The sequence below is a fragment of the Pan paniscus genome, chromosome 9, assembly GCF_029289425.2.
Source record: "Pan paniscus chromosome 9, NHGRI_mPanPan1-v2.0_pri, whole genome shotgun sequence".
NCBI classification, from domain to species: domain Eukaryota; kingdom Metazoa; phylum Chordata; class Mammalia; order Primates; family Hominidae; genus Pan; species Pan paniscus.
Window position 1 is genome coordinate 51,560,573 of NC_073258.2, and position 11,196 is coordinate 51,571,768.

The following is an 11,196-nucleotide window of genomic DNA, read 5'->3' on the forward strand; positions in this document are numbered from 1 at the left end:
ACACTTACGTAAAATAAGTGGTAGAGCTAAGGTACAGCAAAGTGACTACAGTTATTACTACAGTTTTGTATACAGTACAGTAGATTTAAGAAGGTAGAGCTTTTGGCTTAGGATTCACTTGGCAATGCGGGCTCTTTTTTGGTTCCATATGAACTTTAAAGAAGTTTTTTCCAATTCTGTGAAGAAAGCCATTGGTAGCTTGATGGGGATGGCATTGAATCTGTAAATTACCTTGGGCAGTTATGGCCATTTTCGTGATATTGATTCTTCCTACCCATGAGCATGGAATGTTCTTCCATTTGATTGTATCCTCTTTTATATCATTGAGCAGTGGTTTGTAGTTCTCCTTGAAGAGGTCCTTCACATCCCTTGTAAGTTGGATTCCTAGGTATTTTATTTTCTTTGTAGCAATTCTGAATGGGAGTTCACTCATGATTTGGCTCTCTGTTTGTCTATTACTGGTGTATAAGAATGATTGTGATTTTTGCACATTGGTTTTGTATCCTCAGACTTTGCTGAAGTTGCCTATCAGCTTAAGGAGATTTTGGGCTGAGACAATGGGGTTTTCTAGGTATACAATCATGTCATCTGCAAACAGGGACAATTTTACTTCCTGTTTTCCTAATTGAATACCCTTTATTTCCTTCTTCTGCCTGATTACCCTGGCCAGAATTTCCAACACTATGTTGAATAGGAGTGGTGAGAGAGGGTGTTCCTGTGTTGTGCCAGTTTTCAAAGGGAATGCTTCCAGTTTTTGCCCATTCAGTATGATATTGGCTGTGGGTTTGTCATAGATAGCTCTTATTATTTTGAGATACATCCCATCAATACCTAACTTACTGAGAGTGTTTAGCATGAAGGGTTGTTGAATTTTGTCAAAGGCCTTTTCTGTATCTATTGAGATAATCATATGGTTTTTGTCATTGGTTCTGTTTAATATGCTGGATTACGTTTATTGATTTGCATATGTTGAACCAGCCTTGCATCCCAGGGATGAAGCCCACTTGATCATGATGGTTAAGCTATTTGATGTGCTGCTGGATTCAGTTTACCAGTATTTTATTGAGGATTTTTGCATCGATGTTCATCAGGGATATTGGTCTAAAATTCTCTTTTTTGTTGTGTCTCTGCCAGGCTTTGGTATCAGGATGATGCTGGCCTCATAAAATGAGTTAGGGAGGATTCCCTCTTTTTCTATTGATTGGAATAGTTTCAGAAGGAATGGTACCAGCTTCCTCTTGTACCTCTGGTAGAATTTCGCTGTGAATCCATCTGGTCCTGGACTTTTTTTGCTTGGTAAGCTATTAATTATTGCCTCAATTTGAGAGCCTGTTATTGGTCTATTCAGAGATACAAATTCTTCCTGGTTTAGTCTTGGGAGGGTGTATGTGTCAAGGAATTTATCCATTTCTTCTAGATTTTCTAGTTTATTTGCATAGAGGTGTTTACAGTGTACTCTGGTGGTAATTTGTATTTCTGTGAGATTGGTGGTGATATCCCCTTTATCATTTTTTATTGCATCTATTTGATTCTTCTCTGTTTTCTTCTTTACTAGTCTTGCCAGCGTCTATCAATTTTGTTGATCTTTTCAAAAAACCAGCTCCTGGATTCAATGATTTTTTGAAAGTTTTTTTTTGTGTCTCTATTTCCTTCACTTCTGCTCTGATCTTAGTTATTTCTTGCCTTCTGTTGGCTTTTGAATGTGTTTGCTCTTGCTTCTCTAGTTCCTTTAATTGTGATGTTAGGGTGTCAATTTTAGATCTTTCCTGCTTTCTCTTGTGGGCATTTAGTGCTATAAATTTCCCTCTACACACTGCTTTGAATATGTCCCAGAGATTCTGGTATGTTGTGTCTTTGTTCTCATTGGTTTCCAAGAACATTTTTAATTCTGCCTTTGTTTTGTTATGTACCTAGTAGTTATTCAGGAGCAGGTTGTTCAGTTTCCATGTAGTTGAGCAGTTTTGAGTGAGTTTCTTATATCCTGAGTTTAGTTTGATTGCACTGTGGTCTGAGAGACAGTTTGCTATAATTTTTTTTCTTTTACATTTGCTGAGGAGTGCTTTACTTCCAACTATGTGGTCAATTTTGGAATTGGTATGGTGTGGTCCTGAGAAGAATGTATATTCTGTTGATTTGGGGTGGAGAGTTCTGTAGATGTCTATTAGGTCTGCTTGGTGCAGACCTGAGTTCAATTCCTGGATATCCTTGTTAACTTTCTGTCTTGTTGATCTGTCTAATGTTGACAGTGGGGTGTTAAAGTCTCCTAGTATTGTTGTGTGGGAGTCTAAGTCTCTTTGTAGGTCTCTGAGGACTTGCTTTATGAATCTGGGTGCTCCTGTATTGGGTGCATATATATTTAGGATAGTTATCTCTTCTTGTTGAATTGAGGCATCACGCTACCTGACTTCAAACTATACTACAAGGCTACAGTAACCAAAACAGCATGGTACTGGTACCAAAACAGAGATATAGACCAATGGAACAGAAAAGAGCCCTCAGAAATAATGTCACATAACTACAACCATCTGTTCTTTGACAAACCTGACAAAAACAAGACATGGGAAAACAATTCCCTATTTATTAAATGGTGCTGGGAAAACTGGCTAGCCATATGTAGAAAGCTGAAAGTGGACCCCTTCCTTACACCTTATACAAAAATTAATTCAAGATGGATTAAAAACTTAAATGTTAGACCTAAAACCATAAAAACCCTAGAAGAAAACCTAGGCAATACCATTCAGGACATAGGCATGGCAAGGACTTCATGTCTAAAACACCAAAAGCAATGGCAAAAAATGCCAAAATTGACAAATGGGATCTAATTAAATGAAAGAGCTTCTGCACAGCAAAAGAAACTACCATCAGAGTGAACAGGCAACCTACAGAATTGGAGAAAATTTTTGCAATCTACTCATCTGACAAACGGCTAATATCCAGAATCTACAATGAACTCCAACAACTTTCCAAGAAAAAAACAAACAACCCCATCATCAAGTGGGCAAAGGACATGAACAGACACTTCTCAAAAGAAGACATTTATGCAGCCAAAAGACACATGAAAAAATGCTCATCATCACTGGCCATCAGAGAAATGCAAATCAAAACCACAATGAGATACCATCTCACACCAGTTAGAATGGCGATCATTAAAAAGTCAGGAAACAACAGGTGCTGGAGAGGATGTGGAGAAATAGGAACACTTTTACACTGTTGTTGGGACTGTAAACTAGTTCAACCATTGTGGAAGCCAGTGTGGTGATTCCTCAGGGATCTAGAACTAGAAATACCATTTGACCCAGCCATCCCATTACTGGGTGTATACCCAAAGGATTATAAATCATGCTGCTTTAAAGACATGCACACATATGTTTATTGTGGCACTATTCACAATACCAAATACTTGGAACCAACAATGATAGACTGGATTAAGAAATGTAGCACATATACACCATGGAATACTATGCAGCCATGAAAAATGATGGTTTCCTATCTTTTGTGGGGACATGGATGGAGCTGGAAACCATCATTCTCAGCAAACTATCACAAGGACAAAAAACCAAACACAGCATGTTTTCACTCATAGGTGGGAATTGAACAGTGAGAACACATGGACACAGGAAGGGAGACATCACACACCAGGGCCTGTTGTAGGGTGGGGGGAGGGGGGAGGGATAGCATTAGGAGACATACCTAATGCTAAATGATGAGTTAAGGGGTGCAGCACACCAACATGGCACATGTATACATATGTAACTAACCTGCACGTTGTGCACATGTACCCTAAAACTTAAAGTATAATAAAAAAATGAAGGTAGTAGAGCTCAAGTTTCTCACCATAGCAATAAAAGTGATTAACTATATAAGGTGATGAGCATGTTAATTATGTTGATTATGGTGTTTATTACCCAATGTATAATATATAAATCATCAAGTAGTACACCTCGAATATAAAAATTTTTTGTCAAATATACCTCAGTAAAGTATGAGGAGGGAAAGAAAAACAACAGCATTTGGAGTCAAGTCCTTTAAACTGGCTGCCATTAATTTCATGCCCTCAGTGCTCTAGATCTCAAGCAACCAATAACATTTTTCCAAAAATGGTTTCATATTAGATGAAAAAACAGCAGCTCTTTCTGTAGCATGAGTTGACAGGGAAACTACATGTGGTGCCCACTCTGGAATTATGCCACCTTGCCATTTATGTGGCATTCAGCTTTCTTAGAAACCTGGATTCAGATAGGAAAAAAGGACTCTCACAGGCTTAAGTTTTAAATATAGAGCATTCAATTCCCCATTCAGGATGGGTATTTTTCAACCATGTCTCTCCAGAATATCTGCTTCTAAGACAGTCTTTCCATCAAAGGAGATAATTAATTCCTGGGAGATAAAGCAACAGCTACAAGACAAGGTCTTTGAATCTTTATAGAAACCTCTTTAAATATACATGCAGTACAAGGTAAAAATGTTTTTTTTTGTTGTTGTTGTTCACATCTCCAGAGCAAAATTCATCATGAATTGAGTGACTCATTTTCATGTATTTCTTCCACAGTTTCTTCGTCTTACCCTGCGGGGACCAGAGCCATGTAAAGATCCGTTTTTTGTTTTTTTTTTTGTGTGTGAAAATATTCAGTCTTTAGGCTAGAAGAAAATATTTAGACTTACAAACAGACTTTCTTAACAACTGTTGATTTGATATTGAATCATCTGAATAAGCTCTTTTGAAGTGTGAAATACCTTTCACATTGAAGCTTACTTATTCCAAGAAAAGATAATTTCAAATAAGATTGTGTCTGAGCACACCTAAACATCATTAAGATCATCAAAGACTACTAAGTTTTTCAATAGTGCTGAAGCTTATGAAAGATTGTTACTTTCTATATAGAGTAATCATTATTTTTCAGCACTTTTCAAATAGAGTAATAGAGTCTTGCATTCTCACTCCAATTATTCAAAAGGTAGTTGGTAAATATCATTAACCTAATTTGACAGTTGAAATATTTGAGGCTTATAGAGATTAAGCTATTTGTAGAACCCATCTCTCTGACATTGGGTACCATGTTTTGCCATGAGACACCTCCTTAGTGAATGAGACAAGTTATGAGGACTAAAACAAAATTTAAATACACTTCACACACACAAAAGACATAAATATGAATATTAAATGGCAAATCATCAGCTGAATAGTCCAAGTACAAACATGGAGAAGCTTTACTGGGATCACTTGCTATGAATAATATAAAGCCCTGTAAAAGGAAAATTGGAGAACTTTCTTTGTGAGCTTAATGTGTGGTCAAATGTTTCTCTGTATTATATTGATCACATTGTCAATTTATCCTGTCTCCTAGGCTTATACAGCCATAAAAATAAATGAAAGTCCTGTATATGTCCCTAACAGTAGGGTAGATATATTCATATATGTTCTCCCAATTAATTCGCATAACAGTATGTGAGGTGAATATTATTATCATTTTATGGATGATAAGATTAAGATGTAAGGTGCCAAGAAATATACCCCAGGTAAAAGAAGTTATAGGTGGAAAAACGAGGATTCTAATCTGGTCTTTCTGATTCTCAAACTAACACACTTAACTATTGTGATAATGTTTTTTAACACTTTGCAGAAGTTTCTGGCTAGGGTCCCATGCTTTGCAAGGGGATCGAGGAGGAATGGATAGGGCTGAGGGAGAGGCTAAGCAAAAACAGCCCTTCAATGAATGTAATACCACATTTTTCTTAATATTTAGGAGTTTCAATATATCATTGTGTGTGTGTGTCTGTCTGCTGATGAAGTTACTCATATAAACTTGTCTCTGAAGTTGTATTAAAGTAATTATAAAAATTATGGCCATATCAAAGGGAAATTACCAGTTCAACATTGTTTATTACAACAATATAAGGCATGAGTTAAGACTTAGGGGGAAACAATTAACAAGCATAATCTGAAACTTAATATTAGGTCCAGCCTTGATTATCTGCTCGATCTTGGGAAGAACCTTAATTTCTATGTGTTTCTATTTCCTAATGTGTAAAATAAGTGTAAAAAGACAATAGTAACTAATACATAGGTTTTCAGTGAGGATTCAATAAGCAAATGTCTGTAAAAGCACTTGAAACATGCTGTGTTCAGTAAATATTAGTTAATGTTAACACTATAACTATTAACATTAGTCACTGAAATTGTGTCCTCATCTGTAAAATTGATAAAATGAGATCATGTGTGCAAAGCACATTCTACAATGTCATGCTCATAGCAATTATTCAGAGGTGTATATTATTAGCTATTATAAAGTTAATAGGACTTAGACAATAGATTATGAATTCTTTTATAGTAGCTCTTATATTCTTTCTTTACATTTTAATCACAAATGCACTGTTATTCTTATGTCAACTTCTACAAATAGTCTGCTAACTAAGTTCCATTATCTGGCTTCCAGCTCCTTACTGGATCTCAGCCCACATCATAAAAAACACACAAAGACCTTCACTAGAGAAATATCCCAAGAATCCCCCTTCTTCAGATTCCTCTTTATCATTTCACTCATATTGTGCATAACATTTCACATTTCATTATTTTCTAAAAAAAAAAGAGAGCAAATTTTGAGCTTTGCATTCATATGCTTTACATCTATATTCTATAATCTTTTCAGGCTTAGTTGCCACTATGTGTGCAATCATTCAACTTTCAGTCATTTCAGATGATTAAGTGTTCACAGATGGTCTCCTGCCTGTGTGCTACAAAAGTTTCTCATGTCAAAACTCTCAGCACAGTCTTCACCAGGGAGGCAATTTGAGTAAACCTCCAAAACTCAAAACTTTTTCCTATCTCAGAAAAGATCCTCAAATCACAACCCAGTAGAATCCAAGAATTTATTATATTACATATTACAGTGGAGAAGTTTAACAAATTTAAAGATGTGTTAATAAAAATTGTTTTCTTTTCAGGTAATGTAATTAACCATCATTTGAAATACATGGCGAATAGAAACAATGTGACAGAGTTTATTCTATTGGGGCTTACAGAGAATCCAAAAATGCAGAAAGTCATATTTGTTGTGTTTTCTGTCATCTACATCACCGCCGTGATAGGAAATGTGCTCATTGTGGTCACCATCACTGCCAGTCCATCACTGAGATCCCCCATGTACTTTTTCCTGGCCTATCTCTCCTTTATTGATGCCTGCTATTCCTCTGTCAATGGCCCTAAGCTGATCACAGATTCACTCTATGAAAACAAGACTATCTTATTCAATGGATGTATGACTCAAGTCTTTGGAGAACATTTTTTCAGAGGTGTTGAGGTCATCCTACTTACTGTAATGGCCTATGACCACTATGTGGCCATCTGCAAGCCCTTGCACTATACCACCATCATGAAGCAGCATGTTTGTAGCCTGCTAGTGGGAGTGTCATGGGTAGGAGGCTTTCTTCATGCAACCATACAGATCCTCTTCATCTGCCAATTACCTTTCTGTGGTCCTAATGTCATAGATCACTTTATGTGTGATCTCTACACTTTGATCAATCTTGCCTGCACTAATACCCACAGTCTAGGACTCTTCATTGCTGCCAACAGTGGGTTCATATGCCTGTTAAACTGTCTCTTGCTCCTGGTCTCCTGTGTGGTCATACTGTACTCCTTAAAGACCCACAGCTTAGAGGCAAGGCACGAAGCCCTCTCTACCTGTGTCTCCCACATCACAGTTGTCATCTTATCCTTTACACCCTGCATATTTGTGTACATGAGACCTCCAGCTACTTTACCCATTGATAAAGCAGTTGCTGTATTCTACACTATGATAACTCCTATGTTAAACCCCTTAATCTACACCTTGAGGAATGCTCAGATGAAAAATGCCATTAGGAAATTGTGTAGTAGGAAAGCTATTTCAAGTGTCAAATAAATGTGACTGGAGCCCAACATGATTCAACTGAGGCAAGGGTCAAAAGGACATTTTGGGTAATGTCAGCAAGGAATACTTATTGGATAAATAAAATAATTAACCACTGTGATCCATAGATTATGCCTTGAGGGGAGTCAAAATGGGTTCAGGAAAAAGGAGAAAACCTAACCATGTATCATTCTCACAAACTGGGAAAATTCTACCGATTCAGGGCTTAGTTTCACTAGCTTCATCCATATATATGAAACTCATAGGCCTTCCTTCTAATAAATGTAAAATAAGTAATAAAATAATATATCTATATTAAGTAATAATGTCCATAACAAACTGAGGGAGGCATTATTCTTATCCCCATTTACCAAAGAGGAAACTGAGAGAAGGGGACAGTGTCAAAATAGAAATATAAAATAGAAAGTAACCAGAATCTCACTGATTTCCCAAACCATATGCTTAACTACCATGATACCCTGCCAAGCAATGATGATAGAAATATCAGATCATGATAACAGCTATCATTTATTGAGACAAGGACTAGCTGGACACATTGTATATGTTAGTTCATTAAAAATATAACTTTTTCGTTAATAATTGTTTCATTTTTATATATCAAAACTGATGGCCATTGTTTTCTGAAATATTATGCTATCTAACTACTTCAGGGCTATAAAAGCAAAAATATATTTAGCATCTGATGGGTAAACAATGAAGTTTATACCATGATTTCAAATGTCCTTGTAGGCTTCAGAACCATTTTCTATTATTCATGTTACCCTTTTTATACTGATAATCGACTAGAAAGAGTGATGGTTCAAATAAAGATGTTTTGATATCAAGGAGAAATTTCTATTTATTGAATATACAGTTATAATCCATAAAGTACTTGCCCGATAGATAACAATAGTTCCTACAAGGTACCACGTCTGGTATACCATAAACAGAATCAATGAATAAAAGGATTAATGAAAATGAATAAACTCAATAAAATATAAAGCAAAAGTAGTAGTGGAGGCTAGGAAAGTATTTTCTACCTTCAGACTAAGAATTCTGGTTGGAACTCATAGGGAAACCACATTTTTTCACTCTTATTGAAACAATGAGAAAGAAATTGAAACTGCATTCTCAGCATATGAACATATAGTTTATCTTGATATTTTTCCTACCCCCAGTAAAATTGTATTATCTTATGTATATGGGCTGTTTATATTTTTCTATTAATCAGTTTGCTTTTTGGTAACATTTTCATATTAAAAGCTGTTTCATTTGTTTTTTGTTTTTGAGACGGAGTCGCTCTCTGTTGCCAGGCTGGAGCACAGTGGCGCGATCTTGGCTCACTGCAACCTCCGTCTCCCGGGTTCAAGTGATTCTCCTGTCTCAGCCTAGCGAGCAGCTGGGACTACAGGCACCTGCCACCATGCCTGGCTAGTACAGATGGGGTTTCACCATGTTGGCCAGGATGGTCTTGATCTCCTGACATCATGATCTGCCAACCTTTGCCTCCCAAAGTGCTGGATTACAGGTGTGAGCCACCACACCCAGTCTAAAAGCTGTTTTTCAAATTATATAGCTACACACAAAGCAATTTCAGGATAACTGTATTCCACTTATTCCTTGCATTCTTTATTCCTTAATCAACAAATACTTTTTATCCCCAGGAATGTATCAGGCACATTGATAATTACTGGGGCTTAGTGATGAATAAAGAGAAACCAGGGTCCTCTTTTCACAAAAGTTAGGATACTCTGAGACACTTCAAGAAGAGAACAGAGAATTACAACCTAATACTATAAATAGTAAGATCATGGAATTACAGAGTGCTGTGAAAGCATGTTAGAAGGACACACAACAAAGACCTAGGAGATCTAAAAAGGATTCCTAGATGAAAAGACATCAAAAACAGAAGCTGACCAGGCACAGTGGCTCACGCCTGTAATCACAGCGGCTCACGCCTGTAATCACAGCACTTTGGGAGGCCAAGGAGGGCGGATTACTTGAGGTCAAGAGCTCTAGACAAGCCTGGCCAACATGGAGAAACGCTGTTTCTACTAAAAATACAAAAATTAGCTGGGCGTGGTGGCGCATGTCTGTAGTCCCAACTACTTGGGAGGCTGAGGCAGAAGAATCACCTGAACCCAGGAGGCAGAGGTTTCAGTGAACCAAGATCTCGCCACTGCACTCCAGCCTGGCTGACGGAACAAGACTCTGTCTCAAAAAAGAAAAAGAAAGAAAGAAAAAAAAAAAAAAAACAGAAGCCAAAGGGAGAAAAAGAGTCAGCAGAATGAGTAGGCACAAGGTTGAGCTAAGAGTGCATCTATGAGAGGAAATAAGTAACAAAGGCCAGAAGGTGAGAAACAATCAGCAGGAAACCCAAACAATTCACTATCACTGTAATTATCAATTTATCTATTAATTCAACAATTATTTATTGAACCCCCATTGTGTGCCGGTGTAGGATACCAAGATTGTAAAAGGGAAAATACAAGACATGAAGCTGTAAAGTAGGATCTTGGTAAGATCAAAAAGTGTCTCATAATTCTGTTAAAACTAAATACTAAGTACCATGGAGAAAATAGTGAAAGTACTTTTAAACTAGCAAGAAATGTAGTTGGATTTGTTTTGGGAAGGATACTCTAGCTACAGTATGGAAAATGGATTGAAGGGTCAAGCCTCCAAAGAGAAGAGCAACCAGGAGGTAATTATAATGATTTAGGTGTGAATAAATGGGGGTCTGAACTTTGGTGACTCCCAAGAGATGCCGAGTGTTAGGGACACTGTTGCATCCAGCTCGAATGCCTTTTGCCTGGTAAGTGAACTCATGCCCCACCTGCTGTGTCTGGGCTGCTAACAGCTCACAGCCCCACCCTTCCCTGGACAATTGCACCACAGAAAATGGGAGGTGCCACACCCAGAAGATTATGCCCACTGTCAAGGACCAGCAGTGGCCAATGACTAACAGACACGAAAGTTTAAAATGTTGTTGTGTAATACGATGTATCCTCCAGAGCTTCAATGGCTCCAGACTCAAGGCAGACTTCAATTGAGACCACATCTGAAGCCTGACATCTGAAGCCTGACTCCAGTTGAGATCATGTCCTTTCTTCCCTCTACCATAGTTAGCTTCCCTCAAACTCTTCTCCTTATAAATCACTTTTGTAAAAATTCTCAATCTCATATCTGCATCTAAGAAACCCAAACTAACACAGAGTAATAGAGACAGTTTAAGATACATTAATGAATTTTAAGGAAAATAACTTGATATAGGATGAAGATTAGAGAGAAAAGAGTCATGGATGAAACT

The 11,196-nt window shown here is 37.3% G+C and overlaps 1 protein-coding gene across 2 annotated transcripts; it reads left to right on the forward strand.

Moving 5' to 3' along the window:
• The first annotated feature begins 6,939 nt into the window (after positions 1–6,939).
• Positions 6,940–10,985, forward strand: LOC100982405 (olfactory receptor 4C13). Of its 2 annotated transcripts, XM_034934193.2 has the most exons (2): positions 6,972–7,869; positions 10,157–10,985. In XM_034934193.2, the coding sequence occupies exons 1-2, from the start codon at positions 6,972–6,974 to the stop codon at positions 10,213–10,215; spliced, it is 957 nt and encodes a 318-aa protein (XP_034790084.1). In that variant the 3' UTR covers positions 10,216–10,985. The 2 variants fall into 2 exon arrangements, with proteins under 2 accessions (XP_003815875.2, XP_034790084.1); XM_003815827.5 differs by lacking the exon at positions 10,157–10,985 and having other exon boundaries at positions 6,940–7,968.
• The last annotated feature ends 211 nt before the right edge of the window (positions 10,986–11,196 follow it).

What these genes read in the sequence shown, in the direction of transcription:
- LOC100982405 (XM_034934193.2), top strand. Translation starts at nt 6,972, where the DNA reads ATGGCGAATAGAAACAATGTGACAGAGTTTATTCTATTGGGGCTTACA. An exon ending in AAATGCCATTAGGAAATTGT is followed by an intron (nt 7,870 to 10,156) that starts GTAGTAGGAAAG and finishes CAGAAGCCAAAG; the next exon opens with GGAGAAAAAGAGTCAGCAGA.